Source organism: Capra hircus, chromosome 3 (genome assembly GCF_001704415.2).
Source record: "Capra hircus breed San Clemente chromosome 3, ASM170441v1, whole genome shotgun sequence".
NCBI classification, from domain to species: domain Eukaryota; kingdom Metazoa; phylum Chordata; class Mammalia; order Artiodactyla; family Bovidae; genus Capra; species Capra hircus.
The window spans coordinates 40,288,534-40,311,625 of NC_030810.1; the positions used below are offsets into that span (position 1 = coordinate 40,288,534).

At 37.2% G+C, this 23,092-nt stretch overlaps 1 protein-coding gene across 5 annotated transcripts in view; it reads left to right on the forward strand.

Annotated features, from left to right (window-relative positions):
- The window catches only part of RAVER2 (ribonucleoprotein, PTB binding 2), a 146,424-nt gene that overhangs the window by 88,089 nt on the left and 35,243 nt on the right, over window positions 1–23,092 (forward strand). For all 5 annotated transcript variants that reach the window (XM_018045163.1, XM_013962781.2, XM_018045157.1 and 2 more), the window contains exons 10-11: window positions 5,329–5,440; window positions 7,298–7,434. In XM_018045163.1, coding sequence (XP_017900652.1) covers window positions 5,329–5,440; window positions 7,298–7,434 — 249 coding nt within the window. The remainder of the gene's footprint in view (window positions 1–5,328; window positions 5,441–7,297; window positions 7,435–23,092) is intronic.

Sequence of the window (23,092 nt, forward strand, 5' to 3'; positions counted from 1 at the left end):
TTTCCCAACACCATTTATTAAAGAGAGTGTCCTTTACCCATGTGTGTTCTTGGCACCCATTTCAAATGTTAGTTGACCACATATATCTGGCTTTATTTCTGGGCTCTATTTTTTTAATAGATCAGCATGTCTGTTTTTATGCATGTACCATACTGTTTTGTTGACTGTAGTTTTGTAATATAGTTTGGAACCAGGAAGTGTGATGCCACCAGCTTTGAATTTTTCCTCAAGATTGTGTTGGCTATTCAGAATCTTTTGAAGTTCCACATAAATTTTAGGATTGTTTATTCTATTTCTGTGAAAAGTGCCATTGAAATCTTGACAGGGATTGCTTTGAATTTGTAGATCACTTTGGGCAGTGTGGGCATTTTAACAATATTAATTTTTCAAATCTGTAAATCCAAGATATCGTTCCAGTTATTTGTGTAACTTTCAATTTCTTTCATCAGTCATATAGTTTGCAGTATATAGATCTTTCACCTCCTTGGCTAAATTTACTCCAAAGTATTTTACTCTTTTTGGTGGTATTATAACTAGCATTGTTTTCATAATTTCTTTTTGAATAGTTCATTGTTAGCAGATAGAAATGTGATGGATGCCAACAGAGATGGTTTAATTGCTTCCTTTTTTATTTAGACACCTTTTATTTCCTTTTTCTTGCAAAATTATTCTGGCTAAGACTTCTAATACTGTGGTGACTAAAAGGAGTAAAAGTGGGCATTCTTGTCATGTTCCTGATCTTAGAGGAAAAGCTACCATGTCAACTGTGAGGTTGTCCTTTATATATAGCTTTTATTATGTTGAGGTATATAGATTTCTCTATGCTGGAAAAGGTCAGTTTTCATTCCAATCCCAAAGAAAGGGAATGCCAAAGAATGCTCAAACTATTGCACAATTGCACTCATCTCACATGCTAGTAAAGTAATGCTCAAAATTCTCCAAGCCAGGCTTCAGCAATACGTGAACTGTGAACTTCCAGATGTTCAAGCTGGTTTTAGAAAAGGTAGAGGAACCAGAGATCAAATTGTCAACATCTGCTGGACCATAGAAAAAGCAAGAGAGTTCCAGAAAAACATCTATTTCTGCTTTATTGACTATGCCAAAGCTTTTGGCTGTGTGGATCACAATAAACTGTGGAAAATTCTTCAAGAGATGGGAATACCAGACCACCTGACCTGCCTCTTGAGCAACCTGTATGCAGGTCAGGAAGCAACACTTAGAACTGGACATGGAACAACAGACTGGTTCCGAATAGGAAAAAGAATACGACAAGGCTGTATATTGTCACCCTGCTTCTTTAACTTATATGCAGAGTACATCATGAGAAACGCTGGGCTGGAAGAAGCACAAGCTGGAATCAAGATTGCCGGGAGAAATATCAATAACCTCAGATATGCAGATGACACCACCATTATGGCAGAAAGTGAAGAGGAACTAAAAAGCCTCTTGATGAAAGTGAAAGAGGAGAGTGAAAAAGTTGGCTTGAAGCTCAACATTCAGAAAACGAAGATCATGGCATCCAGTCCCATCACTTCATGGGAAATAGATGGGGAAACAGTGGAAACAGTGTCAGACTTTATTTTGGGGGGCTCCAAAATCACTGCAGCCATGAAATTAAAAGATGCTTACTCCTTGGAAGGAAAGTTATGACCAACCTAGATAGCATATTCAAAAGCAGAGACATTACTTTGTCAACAAAGGTCCCTCTAGTCAAGGCTATGGTTTTTCCAGTGGTCACATATGGATGTGAGAGTTGGACTGTTAGGAAAGCTGAGTGCTGAAGAATTGATGCTTTTGAACTGTGTTGGAGAAGACTCTTGAGAGTCCCTTGAACTGCAAGGAGATCCAGCCAGTCCATCCTAAAGGAGATCAGTCCTGGGTGTTCATTGAAAGGACTGATGCTGAAGCTGAAACGCAAATATTTTGGTCACCTGATGCGAAGAGCTGACTCATTGGAAAAGACTCTGATGCTGGGAGGGATTGGGGGCAGGAGAGAAGGGGACAACAGAGGATGAGATGGCTGGATGGCATCACCGACTTGATGGACATGGGTTTGGGTAAACTCCGGGAGTTGGTGATGGACAGGGAGGCCTGGCGTGCTGCGATTCATGGGGTCACAAAGAGTCAGACACGACTGAGCAACTAAACTGATGCCCAATTTGTTCAGAGTTTTGATCATGAAATGATGTGAATTTTGTCCAGTGTATTTTTTGTATCTATTAAGACAGTCATATGGTTTTATCCTTTATTATGTTTATGTGGTGTATCACATTTATTGATTAGCCTGTGTTGAACCATTCTTGCTTCCCAGGGATAAATCCCACTTGATCATGGTGTACAATCCTTTTAATGTGTTGTTAATTCAGGTTGTTAGGAGAAGGCAATGGCACCCCACTCCAGTACTCTTGCCTGGAAAATCCCATGGACGGAGGAGCCTGGTAGGCTGCAGTCCATGGGGTCGCTAGGAGTCGGATACGACTGAGCATCTTCACTTTTACTTTTCACTTTCATGCATTGGAGAAGGAAATGGCAACCCATTCCAGTGTTCTTGCCTGGAGAATCCCAGGGACGGGGGAGCTTGGTGGGCTGCCGACTCTGGGGTCGCACAGAGTCAGACATGACTGAGGCGACTTAGCAGTAGCAGCAGCAGAAACAGCAGTAACAGCAGTATTTCATTTAGGACTGCTAGTACTGTGTTGAGGATTTTTGTATCTGTGTTTATCAGGGATATTGGCCTGTGGTTTTTTTTTTTTTCTTGTAATGTTTTTGTGTAGCTTTGGTTTGAGAGCAATGCTGGCCTCATAAAATAGGTTAGGAGGTATTCCTTTTCTTCAGTTTTTGGGAAGAGTTTCAGAAGGATTGATGTTAATTCTTCTTTAAATCTTTGGTATAATTCACCAGTGAAACCACTTTGTCCTGAGCTTTTGATTGTTGTTGGGTATTTGATTACTCCTTCCTCATTATTGCTCTGTTTATATTTTGTTTCTTCTTGATTCAGTCTTGATAGCTTGTATGTTTCTGGAAATTTATCCATTTTTCCCCTTAGGTTGCCCAGTTGGTTGGCATGTATTTGTTGATAATAATTGCTTATGATCCTTTGTATTTCTGTGGTATCTGTAATTTTAATGTCTCCTCCTCCATTTGTATCTGCAGTTGACTGTTAAACAACAAAGCGGTTAGGAGTACTGACAAGCAAGCACTCAAAAATCCATGTAACTGAAAGTCTGGATAGAATCAGGATTTGTTTTTTTTTTTTTAATAAAAAATATTTTTAATTTATTTTACAAAAATGTTTGGTTGTGTTGGGTCTTTGCTGCTGTACACGGGCTTTCTCTAGTTGTGGTGAGCAGGGCCTTCTCTCTGGCTACGGTATGCAGGCTGCTCATTGTGGTAGCTACTCTTGTGGCTAAGCACGGGCTCTAGGGCATGTAAGCTGGGTAGTTGCAGCGTGCAGGCTCAGTAGTTGTGGCGCCTGAGCTTAGTTGTCCCACAGCCTGTGGGATCTTAGTTCCTGGACCTGGGATTGAACCTGTGTCCCCTGCATTGGCAGACAGATTGTTGACCACTGGACCACCAGGGAAGTCCCTCAGGGACCCTTTTTGATTACACATGTTGTGATCTCTAATTGAACACAAACTTCCCCATGCTTAGCTAAGTCAAAGATCTGTAAAATGAAAATATAGGTATTATGTTTGCTTTTGAGAAATCCACGTGTGGACCTGCACAGTTCAAACTCTTGTTGTTCAGGGGTTAGTGATATTTACTTGAGTCCTCTTTTTCTCTTGGTTAGTAAAGCCAAATTGTCTATTTTGTTTATCTTTTCAAAACACCTACACTTAATTTCATTGATCTGTCTTTATAGTGCTATTTCATTTATTTCTGATCTTTATTATTTCCTTTTTCTGCTAATTTTGGGCTTAGTTTGGTCTTCTTTTACTAGTAACTTGAGGTGTAAATTTAGATTGTTTCTCTGAGATCTTTCTTTTTTCTTCATATAGACATTTATTGCTATAAACTTCTCTTTAAAGCTGCTTTTCCTGCATTCCATAAGTTTTGATTTGTGGTGTTTCCATTTTCATTTGTCTCAAGATACTTTTTGATGTCTCCTTTGATTTCTTCTTTGGCTTATTGGTTGTTCAAGAGTATGTTATTTAATTTGTACATATCTCTGAATTTTCCAGTTTTCCTCTTAGACTACCATTGTAGTCAGAACAACCCTTGATATGATTTTAGTACTCTTAAATTTGTTAAGATTTGTTTTGTGGCCCAATATATGATGTTTTTTTTCTGGTTTCTGTTTTTTCATCTCTAAGAAATGGTTGACAAATCTAGTATTATGAAGCTTTTTACCTAAGTTTTTCTTTTAAGATTTTTAGTTTTAGCTCTTACTGTTAGGTCTTTGATCAATTTTGAGTTAATTTTTATATATGGTGTTTGGTGAAGATCCACTTCATTCTTTTATGTGGATATCTAGTTTTCCCATTTTTGTTGAAAAGGCTGCCTCATTGTATAGTTCTGACACTCATGGAAAATCGTCTTATCATGTATACAGTAATTTGTTTCTGGGCTCTGTATCCTATTCCTTTGGTTTATTTGTCTGTCTTTATGCCAGTATCGTACTATTGCAATTATTACAGCTGTGTAATAAGTTCAAAATTTAAAAAATGTGAGCCTTCCATTCTTGTTCATCTTTTTCAATATTATTTTTATTGTTTCGAGTCCCTTGATATTTCATGTCAATTTTAGGATTGAATTTTCTATTTCTGCCCTTTACAAAAGTTAGAATTTTGATAGGGGTTATATTGAATTTATAGATCTCTTTGGTTTGTATTGAAATTTTAACATTAAATCTAATACATGAAAATGGGGTGTTCTTTTATTTATGTCTTTAGTTTCTTTCAGCAATATTTTGTAATTTAAAAAAATATTTATTAATATTTATTTATTTGGCTGCACTGGGTCTTAGTTGCAACTTGTGGGATCTAGAAGTAAGGTATGGGATTTGTTTCTTCTTGTGAGCATGAATTCTCTCCTGATTCAAATGAGAAGGTTGTACAAGATGACCTTTAGTTCTCTTTCAGTTCTAAAGTTCTATGGTTCCAGAATGGTTTTTTAAAAAACTAATTGGAAAAATAGTAGCAGGTGAAATGTGATCATTTTAATCCGTATCCGTAAATATTTTATAAATTTATAGCTTTAAACATTGTTTCACAAATTTTTGTTACACTCAACTACATTTATTGAAGAATAAGTATGTCCCTACGCTTTCTGCATTTTAATTTTCTTTTACCTATCATTAAGCACTCACTCTCTTTTTTTGATAAATAGGCTGCCTCTAAGAATCAGACTTCACTCTTGGGAGAGCCACCAAAAGAAATCCGGCTCAGTAAAAACCCATACTTGAACTTGGCAAGTGTGTTGCCCAGTGTGTGCTTACCATGTAAGTGAAAAGCTCCCTGTCAGTATTTTGGAGTTCTACTGAACACTTTCCATAATGAGTTTCACTTTAATTTTTAGCTTAACGAAAGCAAATAATGCCTGTTGACCAGCTGAAGTCTAATTATGACCTTAGTCCTTAATTGAAAGAATAATTAAATTAAAGCTTTTAATGTATGTTCTATTTTATTTAAGAAGAACATCTTTCATAATATTTTCTTTTTTTCATTATATTTTCTTAAGCATATGTTTATTGAATTGCTTGATTCATAATTAAATTGAATAATTGATTCCATTAGGAATTATCTATTATGAGTTATAATGGAATCATGATTGAAAATAATTGGATAAAGGAATTATTTGGCAGTGCTTTAATTCTTTATAGTATATATAGAATCATATTTCTTAAATATGAAGTTCAATCTTCTATATTATCTAATATATTGGGAGTGTTTGCCAAATACTCCCAATATATTAGTTACTAATAATCGGCAGAAGTGGAATTCTCATTTATATTTTTAGAGGACCTCCTCATGCCTTCAATTAGTAAATTAAAACTCTTAATTCAAGTATAGTTTTAAGAAAAAAATCACAAATGTGTTGTTTTCCAGGCACTAAGATATTCACTGCAGCCTTGGTTTTCAATAGTGAAAAATTGGAAAGTGCCTTAATGGTCATCCATAGGGGAATGATTAAATAGTTTGTCATGAAGTGAAATATATAGTTGAAGAAGCACTACATACACTAATATTAAATGATCTCTAAAGCAAATTGTTGAATACAAGAAACAAATGTGTTCATAGATTGATTCCATTTATGTTTATTTAAAGCTGTGTATTCTTTTATGCATGTACTTGAATGTATAAATGCATAAAGTTAAATCTGAGAAAATACTAAACTGTTACCTCTGGGAAAAAGAATAAAACTAAATGAAAAGAGATGAAAGGTTTTGTTTTTAATATACATTCTTTGTTTTTTATGAAGTATCCTCTTGAACCTAACCATTAATTTATAATTTTTTAAAGCCAGAAAAAATTTAATGTGCTTCTTGTATGAAAGAAAGAAAGTGTTAGTCACTCAGTCATGTCTGAGTCTTTGTGACCCCATAGACTGTAGCCTGCCAGGCTCCTCTGTCCATGGGATTTCCCAGGCAAGAATACTGGAGTAAGTTGACATTCCCTTCCCCAGGTATCTTCTCAACCTAGGGATTGATCCCTGGTTTCCTGCATGGTGGGCAGATTCTTTATCATCTGAGCCAGGAAGGAAGTAGGCTTCTCGTATGCCCTCTCTGATTTAATCTGGTCTACAATTTGATGGTTACAACTGTTGGATTAATAAGAATGGTTAATTTACATTTTGAATGCCTCGCTTTAGAGATTAGACATATACTTTTTAAATGTTTCCATCAAGATTATTACCCATAGAGCAGGTTTCCATTTTTGGTTGTTTAAAACAAACTAGACAATACTATATATATATTTTCCCCTAGGAATAATAAAGGGCTTCCCAGGTGGCGCTAGTGGTAAAGAACCTGCCTGCCAATGCAAGTTAGATGTCAGAGATGCGAGTTCAACCCTGGGTCGGGAAGATCTCTGGAGGAGGAAACAGCAACCCACTCCAGTATTCTTGCCTGGAGAATCCCATAGACAGAGGAGCCTGGTGGAATGCAGTCCTTAGGGTCACAGAGTCAGACACAACGGAAGCGACTTAGCACACGCACACAAGAATAATAAATGTAGATCTTTACTGGCAAACTGAAATTTGTGTTCTATTTGAGAATATGCTGAATTAATGGGTTTTATACTCTGTAATTTATAGTAAAACAAGCTAACTAAAGTTTATATATTGATTTTGCCTTAAGCCCCTGCAAGTAAAACCACTGTACAGAAGACTGGAATTGCAAGCAACATTCTGGATACCATCTCTCAGGGAAATGAGTCACAACACACATTGGAGAAGTGCATTGCTTATTCTCAACCTTTTGGTGATTATGCACAGGTACCTCATTCTCAGGTTTTGATGATAGATAGAAAAATTGTTTCAACTATATACTGAATTCACTGTATATGAAACTGTGATTCTTGTAATGTCATAAGGCAGTAAAATTGCACTGATTTATATATTTCCTGCCCACTGTATGTAGCTTTAGGACATGTTCAGAAGATTGCTAAGTATGATTTTGCCCTAGATATTTGTTCACATTGTTTACACTAGTGGACCGCAAACTGCAGGGCAAATCTGGCCCACAATCACAACCTGGTTTTTTAAAATAAAGTTTTATTGGGATACATCCACATCCATTTGTTTGCATGTTGTCTATGATGCTGTAGTGCTACAATGTCAGAGTTGAGTTATAGCAGAAACTACGTGGCCCATAAGATCAGATATTTACTATCTGGCTCTTAACAGAAAAATTCTGCTGACCTCTGGTTTATACCAGTGTAGACCTGACTAAGAAAGCTAAGGAAATACCTCTGTTCTTATTCATTGCTTATGGATATGGATACATGACCATAACTGGCACTATTATGACTATTAAATGACTATGACTAGCACTGTTTTCGGAGAAGGAGATGGCACCCACTCCAGTGCTCTTGCCTGGAAAATCCCATGGACGAAGGAGCCTGGTGGGCTGCAGGCCATGGGGTCGCTAAGAGTTGGGCATGACTGAGCGACTTTGGCAACCCACTCCAGTGTTCTTGCCTGGAGAAGCCCAGGGAAGGCGGAGCCTGGTGGGCTGCCGTCTATGGGGTCAGAGTCAGACACGACTGAAGCAACTTAGCAGCAGCACTATTTTGACTATTAAAACAGTCAAAAACATTAAAATATTACATTCAAAAGACACACTGTGTCATTACTTAAATATGTTCATTTTTCTTTTCGGGCTTTTCTCCTTCAGCTTATTTTTAGTGATTTAACACTCAGAATGTATATCATGTTAGTAGTATATAACCTTATGTAATAACCAGAGTCTTAAAAACTAACGATTCTAATTCTTTCTTATTTCTCACAGCAGTTACCTCCTCAGCTCTCTCCTGTCTATGGGAGCAATACTTAACACTTTGCTTTCTTTAGAACAGCTGTGTTGGTCTCTAATAAACTTAGAAAAGAAAACCTATACAAATTCACTTAGAACAATTGATGCCTGATTATGCTTTTGTGATAGGATACTAGAAACACAGGTCAAATGAATTCTGTAGAAATAGTGAAGCTGGATATAATAAAGTCTCCTATATGCTTGTGGAAAAGATGGAGAAATATGAATCGGAAGATGATGCAGTTAGATGGCAACATACCTATATTTAAGGAACAATAATGAATTGATGCAGTCTGGAACGTATCCTCTTCTGTGTTTCATAAGGCTTCATCTTTGTTCCCTTATTTGTTAACGTTTTAAGTAATGCTTAGGTAAGGATATTAATTGTATGCTGATTATATTTACAAGTGACAAAGGCAAGAAATCATCAGAGGTGTGTAAAGTCATCTATGAATAATTATAGTTTTGAAAATTATAAATAACCTAAAATCCCAATAGTCTGTAGACTGAAGAAAAAAATTGTCATATTTATATCAGGAACTATAATGCATTTTTAAAAATCATGTAAAACTATCTATAAATTCATGATAAATTTTCATAATCTATTAATCTTAAAAAATTATAAAATACAGTCCTATACAATTTTAACTTTTTGGTTTTTTTATAAGGAACAAAATTTACTTTCATAGATAAGAAGAAGCATAATAAGTTTTTTAAAATTTAAAATGTGTGATTTAAGCTTTGAAAGTTATTTTTCATATTTACCTTTTCATTTATTTCAGTTTTGAAACCTGTGTTGCTCTTCTAAATAGCACGTTTGCTTGTTAGATTATTGTGTTTTATTGTACACTTATATCCATAAAAAGAAAGTCCTTCCCATTTACTCATGGAGAAATTCTGTGATAAAGATGCCCCTGTGTTGCCAGCCTTCCTCCTCCCTGTGCACTTGCTTAACCAGAGAAACTGTGGAGATGTGGATCCTGCCTGGATTCAGTGTCTCCTTGGACAGTTCCTGCTGTCTCATGCCTGTTCATAAAGTGAGATTTGTTCTCTCTCCTTGTGTTCTTTCATCCTTATAACTTAAACTTGATTAAATGTTACTAATTGACTCGTAAAAGATGGTCATTTCTTAAAATTTAGTTTTCAATTGGAGGAAAATTGCTTTACAATACTGTGTTGGTTTCTGCCATATAACAACACGAATCAGCCATGATTATACATATATCCCCTCCTTCTAGAGCCTCCCTCCACTCCCCATCTCACCCCTCTTGGTCATTACAGAGCATCAGGCTGGGCTCCCTGTGTTACATAGCAGCTTCTCACCAGCCATCTGCTTTACACAGGATAGTGTCTATATGTCGATGCTACTTTCTCCATAAATCCTGCTGTCTCCTTCCACAACTGTATCCACACGTCCATTCTTTGCAGCTGTGTCTCCATTCCTTCCGTGCAGATAGGTTCATCAGTACCATTTTTCTAGACTCCATATATATGCATTAGTATATGATATTTGTTTTTCTCTTTATGACTTCACTCTGTATAACAGGCTCTAGGTTAATCCATCTCAATAGAACTGACTCAAATGCATTCTTTTTTATGGCTGAGTAGTAGTCCATCGTGTATATGTACCACGTCTTCTTTAACCATTCATCTGTCAAGGGACATCTAGGTTGCTTCCATGTCCTGCCTGTCGTAAATAGAGCTGCAGTGAACATTGGAGTACTTGTTGTGTCTTTTAGAATTGTGGCTTTTTCAGGGTATATGCCCGGTAGTGGGATTGCGGGGTCATATGGTAGATTTATTCCTACTCTTTTAGGTATTCTCCATACTGTTCTTCATATTGGTTGTGTCCGTTTGGATTCCTACCAACAATGTAGGAGGATTCCCTTTTCTCCACATCCTCTCCAGCATTTATTGTTTGTAGATTTTTGGATGATGGCCATTTTGACTGGTGTCAGGTGATACCTCATTGTAGTTTTGATTTGCATTTCTTAATAATAAAAGATGGTCATGTTTTAGGAATTCCCTCTGTTTTCACTGTTTGGAGAAAAGGTCCAAGAGAAAGAAACCAAGATTTGTTTTTAACATTTACTATATGCTTTGTAATATAAACGTTTGATCTTTTTAATGACCTTGTGATTTTTAAATGACCACTTTCATAAATAAGTGGGAAAGCATAAAAGGGTATATCATCTTTCAAGTTTATGCAGCTAGTAAAGGATTTCTCTGGTTCCAAAATCCTCATTATTTTCATTATACTATGGAAAATCTTATTCAGGCATGGAAGTAGTGTCATGTAGAAACTTTGATTGTTTGCTTTGTACTGGCAGCTGTGCATAAGAAGTAGGAGAGATGACTATGTCAAGATATAAGTGGCTATAATAATTTTTATTTCCAATAAAGCTATCACATTTAAAGAGATGACTATGTCAAGATATATATGGCTATAATAATCTTTATTTCCAATAAAATTATTCACATTTAAAAATTATAATTGGAATTCCAGTATTGGTGAAGTTACTAGTATTGGATTATCCTTCTTACAGATATTAAAGTTGTATCAAATATGAAACAAAAATATTTGAAGGCTCTGAAGAATAACCAAAAGCAGGCAGAAACTGAAGAAGAGCTGTTCCTTGAAAGAGGAAAACTGTATTGGATGAAATTTATGACTTTTTGCCTAGTACCACCCCACCTTACTGCCAGTTTGTACAGAAAGATACAGCCTTACCAGCTTATGGAGTCAGAGAACAGAGTTCAAAACTGTTAGCAAGGCTGGAAAGTAAGGGGGAAATCACAGAAAAAATCTCTATGTAAATTCAGTCCAAATACACTTGAGTGACTCCTGAACTTTGTGTGAGGGAGACTCCAGGGGACCTTGCAGCAAATGGAACAGATGGGAGGCTAAAGAGCTGTGAAAAGATGTAACTCTTTTCCAGAACAGAGGAGGTGATTTGAAGTTTGAGTTCATAAAAGTTGACTCTTTATCAACGCAGATGTAAAGAACAGACTTTTGGACTCTGTGGGAGAAGGCAAGGGTGGGATGATCTGAGAGAATAGCATTGAAAGATGTATAGCACCATATGTGAAATAGATCGCCAGTCCAGGCTCAACGCATGAGACAGGGTGCTCAGGGCTGGTGCACTGGGACGACCCTGAGGGAGGAGATGGGGAGGGAGGTGGCCGGGGCGGGGGTTCAGAATGGGGAACACATGTACACCCATGGCTGATTCATGTCAGCTTGTGGCAAAAACCGCTACAATATTGTAAAGTAATTAGCCTCCAATTAAAATAAATAAATATAATAAAAAAGTTGACTCTTTCTCAATAAAAATTAGAAACCTTCAGAGGAAGATGATATAATCCATATTATCTACAAGTATATCATCCACAATATTTAATAACCAAAAATAATTAGAAAGTTGAAAAAACAAGAAAACATGACTCATGATTAGGGGGATAAGCAATTAATAGAAACTGACCCCAAGATGACCCAGAAGTTAGTGTTAGTAGGAAAGACTAACTTAAAATAACTATACTAAACAGGACTTGGAGAAGGAAATGGCAACCCATTCCAGTATTCTTGCTTGGGAAATCCCATGGATGGAGGAGCCTGGCAGGCTGCAGTACATGGGTCGTCAAAGAGTCAAACACGACTTAGTGACTAAATAACAAAAAGCCACTATCTTATGAGCAAATGCACACCCACATGGAACCTTAGGTTTTGCAAGATTTATCTCTTGAACAATGTACAAGTTAATCCTTTTTGAGCTATTTTTTCATTGATTCTATATCCTGGTGTTTAATAAAATTTTGTTTTTACAAAATTAAAAACAGGACTTAAGGGGAATAGGTAAAAAATGAACAGAGGGAGAATTTCAGGAAGAAATATAAACTTAAACAGTAGACACTTTAAAGTACCGTATCCACCAAAAAATATACACTGTATAGGCTTAGCAGAAGTTTGGAGGAAGAAAAAAAAAAAGGTTCAATTAAGATAAAGACAAATCAAAAGAAATAATTCAGTCTGAAGAGCAGAGAGAAAGAGGATGAAAACCAAATCCTCAGCGACCTAAGGGAAAATATAAATAAGTGTAAGAGACAACCTAAAATAAGTGTAATTGAGTCCCAGAAGGACAGAAGAAAGATAATTGGGCATAAAATATTTGAAAAAATAATGCTAAAAAATTTCTCATGTTCAGGTTTTAAAAAAGTACAGATTTAACAGAGGCAGAGACCTCCCTGCAAAGCAGAATACATGAAAACAAAAAGATCAATATTATGTTGGTATATCAGTTAATACACTGAAAACCAAAGCTGTAAAGAAATTATCTTGAAAGCAACCAGATAAAAATAACACATTTTAAGACAGTTTCTCAGCTTTGGCCCTATTGACATTCTGAGCTGGATGATTCTTTGTTTCAGTGGGGCTATACCATATACTGTAGGATGTTTAGCAGCATCTTTGTCTTCTAACCACTAGATTGCCCCTCATTAATTATAATTCTGATTAAACAGCTGATAAATATATGGGTAGGACTTCTCTTGTAGCTCAGTCAGTAAAGAATCTGCCTGCAATGCAAGAGACCTGGGTTTGATTCCTGGGTCGGGAAGATCCCCTGGAGAAGGAAATGGTAACCCACTCCAGTATTCTCAGCTAGACAATACCACGGACAGAGGGGCCTGGGAGTCCGTGGGGTTGCAGGAGTCGGACTCGACTTAGTGACTAAGTGAGTGAAGTGAAGTCACTCAGTCGTGTCCGACTCTTTGTGATCCCATGGACTGTAGCCTACCAGGCTCCTCCATCCATGGGATTCTCCAGGCAAGAATACTGGAGTGGGTTGCCATTTCCTTCTCCAGGGGATCTTCCTGATCCAGGGATCGAACTCTGGTCTCCCACACTGCAAGCAGACACTTTACCCTCTGAGCCACTAACCAAATATATGGGTAAAGAAAAAAGACTATATATTTTATCTTTATTAAAGTTAATTAAAAACAAAATTGTAACATTGCATGATGGGGCCTGTAATGTATGTAGATATAACATATTTGACAACAGTACTACAAAGGACAGTATGAGGTGAATGAAATTGTTTACAGGGTAATTATATTTTACCTGAAGTAGAAAAATATTAACTCTTCAGTAGAGTGTGGTAAGTTAATGAATGTATATTGTAATCCATAGAGCAAACATTTAAACATTCAAAAAGTGTAGCTAAAATGTCAACAGTTGAATTATAATGGAATTCTAAGAACATTTTAAGCCCAAAAAAATGTCAGGAAAGAAGGAAAAAAAAAACAGGATGAATAGAAAACAAATAGCTAAGTGGCAAACCTTGAATGAATGATAATAATAGTTAAGTAAAAATTAACTACATGCTCCAATTAAAGTAAAGAGATTGTCAGAACAGGCAAGACTATACTTTTTAGTAGTTTCATTTGTCTTTAGTTTTGGCTGTGTGGGCTTCTCTCTAGTTGCGGCGAGCAGGGGCCACTCTCTCCAGTTGCAGCGCACAGGCTTCTCACTGAGGGGGCCTCTCCTGTTGAGGAGCACGGGAGGCTTCAGGGCACATGGGCTCGCGGCCCTGGCTCCCTGGCTCCCTGGCTGTAGGGCACAGGCTTACTAGTTGTGGCACGTGGCTTAGTTGCACCACAGCACGTGGGATCTTCTCAGATCAGGGACTGAACCCATGTCTCCTGCACTGGCAGATGGATTCTTTACCTTTGAGCCACCAGAGAAACCCCAGACTGTACACTTTTACCCCTTCTATTCAACAATATAAACTTGGAGGCTTTAGTCAATGAAACAATTAAAAATATATATGAAATAGGAAAGGAAAAGTAAAAATGTCTTTCTTTGTATATGATACGACTATTTACATGAAAATCCATAAGAAGCTAAAAAGCAACCACTAAATATAATAAGTAAACTTCTCAAAGTCACAAGGTAAAAGAGCAGTATGCAGAAATGAACTGTATTTCTGTGTACTAGCAGCTACAATTGGAAATTAAAGTTTTTTTAAAAATTTCCATTTATAATAGCACCAAACATGAAATACATAATAATAAATTAAGAGAAGATTTGTAACATCTCTGCAATGATAACTAGAGAACAGTGTTGACAGGAAGTAAAAAAGATGCCTATGAATGGAGTGCTATACCACATTCATGAATTGAAAGACTTAATATTGGTATGATATCAGTTCTTCCTCCCAAACTAATTTGTAGATTCTGTATAATCCCAACCAATTTCCCAGCAGCCTTTTTCTAAAATAGAAATTGAAAAACTGATTTTCAAAATTTCTATCAAATGCAAAGGAATTATTCTACTAAAAACAATCTTCAAAAAAATAAAATTTGAGGACTTCTACATGATTTCAAGATTTATTATAAAGTCATAGTAATCAAGACAATATAGTGTTGGCATAATGATAGGGACAAATGGATTAATAGAATAAAATAGACCCATACTTGAATGGTAGATTGATTTTGGACAAAAATTTTTAAATCCAATAGGTAAAATATAGAAATATTGTTAGTACTGCTGACTATCAGTATTGGAAAACATGACTCTTGACTCTTGCCTCATACCTTAAAAATAATTTGCAATGTATCATAGGCCTACATGGAAAATCTAAGCCATAGATAATATCAGCCAAAGCTCCTTAATAAGAACCTCCAAACAGTGTCTCATCCATAAAAACATCAATAATACTGGCAGAAATAATCAGAATAAACTTTTATAGAACTCTGGATGTTAACTAACGGCCTGAAGTAACTGAGGGAGTATTTATTCAAGAAATATATTTAAATATTGGCAAGAACAGTTCTACCATATTTTTTATGGTCTCTCAGCCAATCCAATTCCTGTTTTCCTATCTCTTTCCAACAGCCCATAATCATAATAAAAACCAGGAAGCTGGTAGCCACCAGAGTGGGCATGAAAGGGTTGAAACTCCACAAAGCTTCATTTCCAGAGAACTGCTGTTTGACCCATCTGCGGGCTTCCTGGAGGGGCCGACCACACTTGCAAAGTTGTCTTTGTTAATTTGACTCAAGTTTGCCCATGTAAAAAGCTTTTTCTCAGGGGAGTTTGTGGAAAACAGGGGAAATTTTTTAACTTTGTGGTTGCCTGAGGTGCTAGATAATATTTGAGGCAAGAAATAGGCTAACCAAAAAGCATTAAAGGAACAAAATTGGGGTATTGGATATCCACAGGGCCTTTGGAAAGCTCTGACATACTCCTGGGAATCTTAAAAGGCCATGCACACATGCAGGATTGTTCATGTACTTGGAAAGAACTCAAGAAGGCCCTAAGCTCTCACTTGTAGAAAGTGAAGGCTAAGGCAGAGTTGTCAGCTACTGTGTTGGAAGCATGGCCCAACACAACACACAGCAGAGTCCAGGAGACTCACTGGTTGTAGGGGTTAAGTAAATCATTGTTAATGGAGTAGAATTCTTTTGCTACTCAACAAAGGATACACAGTTTACGTAATTATTTCAGAAAAGTCAGTAAAGTAACAACAATAACAAATTTTGAAGACCAGTGTAAACTGATTTCCAGAGTTGCTACATTATATCCTTTTTCAATAGAAAAATTATGAAACAAGCTAAGGAATAAGGTGTGGCTCATAAACAGGAGAAAAAGCAACGAATGGAAACTGTCTAAGGAATCCCAAAAGTTAGACTTCCTAGAAAAAAGATTTAAATCACTTAATGTAAATATGTGCAAGAAATGGAAGAAAACCATATCTAAAGAACTAAAAAGAAGTATAAGAACAGTGTCTCATCAGATTAAAAAAAGAGATAAATATGGCAACAGAACTTCTTATAAAGGACCAAACAGGAATTCTGAATTCGAAGAGTATAATAATTGAAATGAAAATTTCACTAGGGCAGAAGAGCAGATTTGAGTAGGTGGAAGAAATAACCAACAAGTTTGGAAGACAGGTCAATTGAGATTATCCAGGTTGAAGCATGGGAAGAATAAAGAAGGAAGAAAAGTGAACTATAGCAAATGTTGAGGTGAAAGTCACTTAGTCGTGTCTGACTATACAGTCCATGGAATTCTCTAGGCCAGAATACTGGTGTGGTTAGCCTTTCCCTTTCCCAGAGGATCTTCCCAACCAAGGGATCGAACCCAGGTCTCATTCATTGCAGGCGGATTCTTCAGCTGAGCCAATAAGGAAGCCCAAGAATACGGGAGTAGGTAGCCTATCCATTCTCCAGTGGATCTTCCTGACCTAGGAATTGAACCAGGATCTCCTGCATTGCAGGCAGATTCTTCACGAACTGAGCTATCAGGCAAGCCCAACAAGTATTGAAGATGGAGAGAAATTAGTTCCCCCATACGTTGCTGGGGTGATAGGACTGTAAAGTGGTGCAGCTGCATTGAAAAACAGTTTGGCAGTTCCTCAAAATGTTAAACACAGAGTTACCGTATGATCTAGGGTATATATAATTGAAATCTTTGTCTATATATGAAATTGTATGTACATGAGTTTTTATAACAGCATTATTTATAATACCTAAAATGAGGAATAACCCAATGTCCATCAACTGGTGAATGAATAAGCAAAGCGTAGTATATCTGTACAATGAAGTAGTCCACTTGTACTTTGAAACTAACAGGATTATATAGCTGGTATGTCCTTACAATGGATTATTCACCCATGAATGGAATGGAGCACTGATCCTTGTCACAACATGGATAAGCCTTGAAAGCATTATGCTACATGAAATAAGCCAGATACAGAAGGTCGTATATGTTGCCATCTATACAAAATGTCCAGAATAGGGAAATCATTAGAGCAAGTAAACAGATACTGATTATTAGGGGCCAGGAGAAGTGGAAGTTTTGGGGTGGAAGTGGAAGTATTTGTAGAGTGACAAAAATACTCTGGAATTAGATTGTGGTGATGGTTGCACCAAAATCTGGTGACTGCATGAAAATCACTGCAGATGGTGATTGCAGCCATGAAATTAAAAGATGCTTGCTCCTTGGAAGAAGCTATGACCGACCTAGACAGCATATTAAAAAGCACAGACATTACTTTGCCAATAAAGGTACGTCTAGTCAAAGCTATGGTTTTTCCACTAGTCATGTATGGATGTGAGAGTTGGACTATAAAGAAAGCTGAGCGCCGAAGAATTGATGCTTTTGAACTGTGATGTTGGAGAAGACTCTTGAGAGTCTCTTGGACTGCATGGAGATCCAACTAGTCAATCCTAAAGGAAATCAGTCCTGAATATTCACTGGAAGGACTGATGCTAAAGCTGAAATTCCAATACGTTGGCCACCTGATATGAAGAACTGATTCATTGGAAAAGACCCTGATGCTGGGAAAGATTGAAGGCGGGAAGAGAAGGGGATGACAGAGGATGAGACGGTTGAATGGCATCACTGACTCAGTGGACATGAGTTTGAGTAAGCTTTGGGAGTTGGGATGGACAGGGAGGCCTGGCGTGCTGCAGTCCATGGGGTCGCAAAGAGTCGGACATGACTGAGCAACTAAATTGAACTGATGATTACACAACCTTGTAACTATCAACAAACTGTTGTTGTTCAGTCACTAGGTCGTGTCCTACTCTTTGTGACCCCTTAGGCTGCAGCATGCCAGGCTTCCATGTCCTTCACTGTCTCCCAGAGTTTGCTCAAACTCATGTCCATTGAGTCAGTAATGCCTTCCAGTCATCTCATCCTCTGTCACTCCTTCTCCTCCAGCCTTCAGTCTTTCCCAGCATCAGGGTCTTTTCCAATCAGTTGGTTCTTACATCTGGTGGCCAAAGTATTAAGAGCTTCAGCTTCAGCTTCAGCATCAGTCCTTCCAATGAACATTCAGGGATGATTTCCTTTAGGATTGACTGGTTGGATCTCCTTGCTGTCCAAGGGACTCTCAAGAGTTCTCCAACATCACAGTTCAAAAGCTTCAGTTCTTTGGTGCTCAGCCTTCTATATGGTCTAACTCTCACATCCATACATGACTACACTGGGAAAACCATGGCTCTGACTATGCAGACCTTTGTTGCCAAAGTGATGTCTCTGCTTTTTAATATGCCGTCTAGGTTTGTCATAGCTTTCCTTCCAAGGAGCAAGCGTCTTTTAATTTCATGGCTACAATAACTGTCTGCAGTGATTTTGGAGCCCAAGAATATAAACTCTGTCAGTGCTTCCACTTTTTCCCCATCTATTTGCCATGAAGTGATGGAAGCAGATGTCATGATCTTAGGCTTTGGAATGTTGAGTTTTAAGCCAGCTTTTTCACTCTCCTTTTTCACCCTCATCAAGAGGCTCTTTAGTTCCTCTGCCTTCTGCCCATTAGAGTGGTATCATCTGCATATGTGAAGTTGTTGACATTACTCCTGGCAATCTTGATTCCAGCTTGTGATTCATCTAGGCCTGTGTTTCACAAGATATACTCTGCATAGAAGTTAAATAAGCAGGGTGACAGCATACAGCCTTGTTGTACTTCTTATTCAGTTTGGAACCTGTTCATTGTTCCATGTCCAGTTCTTACTGTTGCTTCTTGACCCACATACAGGTTTCTCAGGAGACAGGTAAGGTGGTCTGGTATTCTCAACTCTTGAAGAATTTTCCAGTTTGTTGTGATCACACAGTCAAAGGCTTTAGTGTAGTCAATGAAGCAGAAGTAGATGTTTTTCTGGAATTCCTTGCTTTTTCAGTGATCCAGTTGATGTTGGCAATTTGATCTCTGGTTCCACTGCCTTATCTAAATCCAGCGTGAACATCTGGTAGTTCTTGGTTCACATACTGCTGCAGCCTAGGTTGAAGGATTTTGAGCATTACCTTGCTAGCATGTGAAATGAGCACAATTGTACCATGGTTTGAACATTTTTTGGCATTGCCTTTCTTTGGGATTGGAATAAAAATTGACCTTTTCCAGTCTCATGGCCACTGCTGAGTTTTCCGTATTTACTAGCATATTGAATGCAGCACTTTAACAACATCATCTTTTAGGATTTGAAATAGCTCAGCTGGAATTCCATCACCTTCACTAACTTTGTTCATAATAATGCTTCCTAAGGTCCTCTTAACTTTACTCTCCAGGTTATCTGCCTCTAGGTGAGTTACCATACCATTGTGGTTATCTGGGTTATTTAAGACCTTTTTTTGCATAGCTGTTATGTGTGTTCTGGCCACTTCCTCTTAATATCTTCTGCTTCTGTTAGATCCTTACCGTTTCTGTCTTTTATCTTGCCTATCCTTGCATGAAATGTCCCTTTGATATCTCCAGTTTTCTTGAAGAGATCTCTAGTCTTTCCCATTCTGTTGTTTTCCGCTATTTCTTTGCATTGTTCACTTAAGACTTTCTTATCTCTCCTTGCTATTTTCTGGAACTCTGCATTCAGTTGAGTATATCTTTCCTTTCCTCCCTTGCCCTTTGCTTCATTTCTTTTCTTGGCTATTTCGAATGCCTCCTCAGACAATCATTTTGCCTTCTTGCATTTCTTTGTCTTTGGGATGGTTTTGGTCACTGCCTCTTTTACAATGTCACAAACCTCCATCCATAGTTCTTCAGTCACTCTGTCTACCAGATCTAATCTCTTGAATCAACAAATATTGGACCCTAATTTTAAAACTCAAGCCTTAACTGTACTACATAGAGGAAAGAATTTCCATTTATTATTTTAGAGATCTTAAAAGTATCTGATCATAAATGAATTAAATAAATTATTCAAGATCTAGTTAATTAGAAACCAGTTTAAAATGGGCTGCTCCTCCCAGTTCTGTAGTTGATCATAGTAATTAATGAGAATTACCACTGAGCTACAGTTACCCATTTTCTCAGCAGTTACATTTCTTAACTGTTTGAACCGTTGTTGAGAAAATCAGAAACAGAAGTAGTTTTAAAATTTGTTTTGCACACTCTCACAGTGATAATAGCATTATAGTCAGCTATATACTCCTGTTAGTTTGAAAGTACCAGTGGAGTTTGGAAAGTCAGGTTCTGAGGTGGAGATAAATAGGTACATCTGTGTCAGACAGTCGAGAGGAGCCACTGTAAAGGAGAAGCCTTTGAGCTGATTTATTAAATATGTTTTAAGCACCTAAATCTAATATCTAATTATAATCTGTAAAAAATAAGACATTCTTATTAGTGACATAGGTAACATTTCTCTAAGAAGCTTTTGTTTGACATAGTTATTAGTTCTAACAACATAAAAAATAACAACTATTTCATGTCTTTCTAAGTTGTGGTTTTGGGTTCTCATTTAACACTTGCCATGCTGATGTGCCCTGAATAAGGATGGCACCATTTACTTGCATGTTGTACTCTCCTGTTGCCCTTGGTTACAGGGATATTTCCTGCCAGGAATCTGACCGCCTGTTGTAGGGAATTCACTACAGAATGTATGATGCGATGGTGTGATGAGGGAAGAGGAAACAAAAACAAAAAACTGAGCAAAAAGGCCTGGCGAAGTTTTGTCCTTTCGTGTGGAGCCTAATGCTGCCCTCTAACGGGCAGATGATGCAGAGACTTGACAAAACCTGTTTTGTGCAATGTGATAGGTCAGAATTGTGTGACAAACACTAACAATATGAAGTATTTTTTAAAAACTCAACCTACTTTAAACAGAAATTACTGAACCACAGATTATATTAGCCCTAGATAGAAACTTGGAAAGTACATTAAAAAATGATTTTTGCTAAAAATTAGAATTAAGGAAAGCAAGTTGTTGAAATGTAAAGTTACTATCATCACTTTAAAATCTTTTTTTGATAAAACAAACCAGTCTTTTAAGTGTTTGAAAAAGTCAACAAAAGAAGAGTATAGAGTAAGAATAAATCTAAAGAGAGGTTTGAATTGCTATTCTATATATTAGTCTAAATTTTCAAGGGATTTTAATGTTGTCCTTTGATTTTTAAAATATATCTAAAATATATAACTTGTAAAATTTGATATACTGAAACTGATTAGGTGGTGATCAAATTTTGCTTCATTAAATGTAGGTGAATTTAATTCAGACGACCATTATATCTACTACTGTGGGCAAGAATCGCTTAGAAGAAATGGAGAAGTCCTCATAGTCAATAAGAGTCCGAAATGCAGTACTTGGATGCAGTCTCAAAAACAAGATGATATCTGTTCATTCCCAAGGCAAACCATTCAGTATCATAGTAAACATAGTATCATAGTATCATATGTCCTAGCCACTAATGGTGAAGAAACTGAAGTTGAACAGTTGTATAAAGACCTACAAGACCTTCTAGAACTAACACCAAAAAAGATATCCTTTCATCATAGGGGACTGTAATGTAAAAGTAGTAGGTCAAGAGATACCTGCAGTAACAGGCAAATTTGGCCTTGGAGTACAAAATGAAGCAGGGCAAAGGCTAACGAGCTTTGCCAAGAGAACACACTGGTCATAGCAAACACTCTCTTCCAACAACACAAGAGAAGGACTTTACATGTGGACATCACCAGATGGTCAATACTGAAATCAGATTGATTATATTCTTTGCAGTCAAAGATGGAGAAGCTCTGTACAGTCAGCAAAAACAAGATCAGGAGCTGACTGTGGCTCAGATCATGAACTTCTTATTGCAACTTAAATTGAAGAAAATAGGGAAAACCACTAGACCATTCAGGTATGACCTGAATCAAATGCCTTATGATTATAAAGTGAAAGTGACAAATAGATTCAAGAGATTAGAGCTGATAGATAGATTGCCTGAAGAACTATGGATGGAGGTTTGTAACGTTGTACAGGAGGCAGTGTTCAAAACCATCCCCAAGAAGAAGAAATGCAAAAAGTCAAAATGGTTGTCTGAGGAGGCCTTACAAATAGCTGGGGAAAGAAGAGAAGCAAATAGCAAAGGTGAAAAGGAAAGACACATCCATCTGAATGCAGAGTTCGAAAGAATAGCAGACAGAGATAAGAAAGCCTTCCTAAGCTAGCAATGCAAAAAAATAGAGAAAAACAATAGAATGGGAAAGACTAGCGATTTCTTCAAGGAAATTAGAGATACCAAGGGAACGTTTCATGCAAAGACGGACACAGTCAAGGACAAACGGTATGGAACTAATAGAAGCAGAAGATATTAAGAAGTGGTAGCAAGAATACACAGAAGAAATACACAAAAAAGATCTTAATGACCTAGATAACCACAGTGATGTGATCACTCACCTAGAGTCAGACATCCTGGAGTGCAAAGTCAAGTGGGCCTGAGGAAGTATCACTACGAACAAAGCTAGTGGAGGTGATGGAATTCCAGCTGAGCTATTTCAAATCCTAAAAGATGATGCTATTAAAGTGTTGCACCCAATATGTCAGCAAATGTGGAAAACTCAGCAGTAGCCACAGGACTGGAAAAAGTCAGTTTTCATTCCAGTCCCAAAGAAAGGCAATGTCAAAAAATGCTCAAACTACTGCACAATTGCACTCATCTTACATGCTAGCAAGGTAATGCTCAAAATTCTCCAAGCCAGGCTTCAACAGTATGTGAACTGTGAACTTCCAGATGTTCAAGCTGGATTTAGAAAAGGCAAAGGAACTAGAGATCAAATTGCCAACACCTGCTGGATCATCAAAAAAGCAAGGGAATTTCAGAAAAACATCTGCTTCATTGACTACACTAAAGCCTTTGACTGTGTG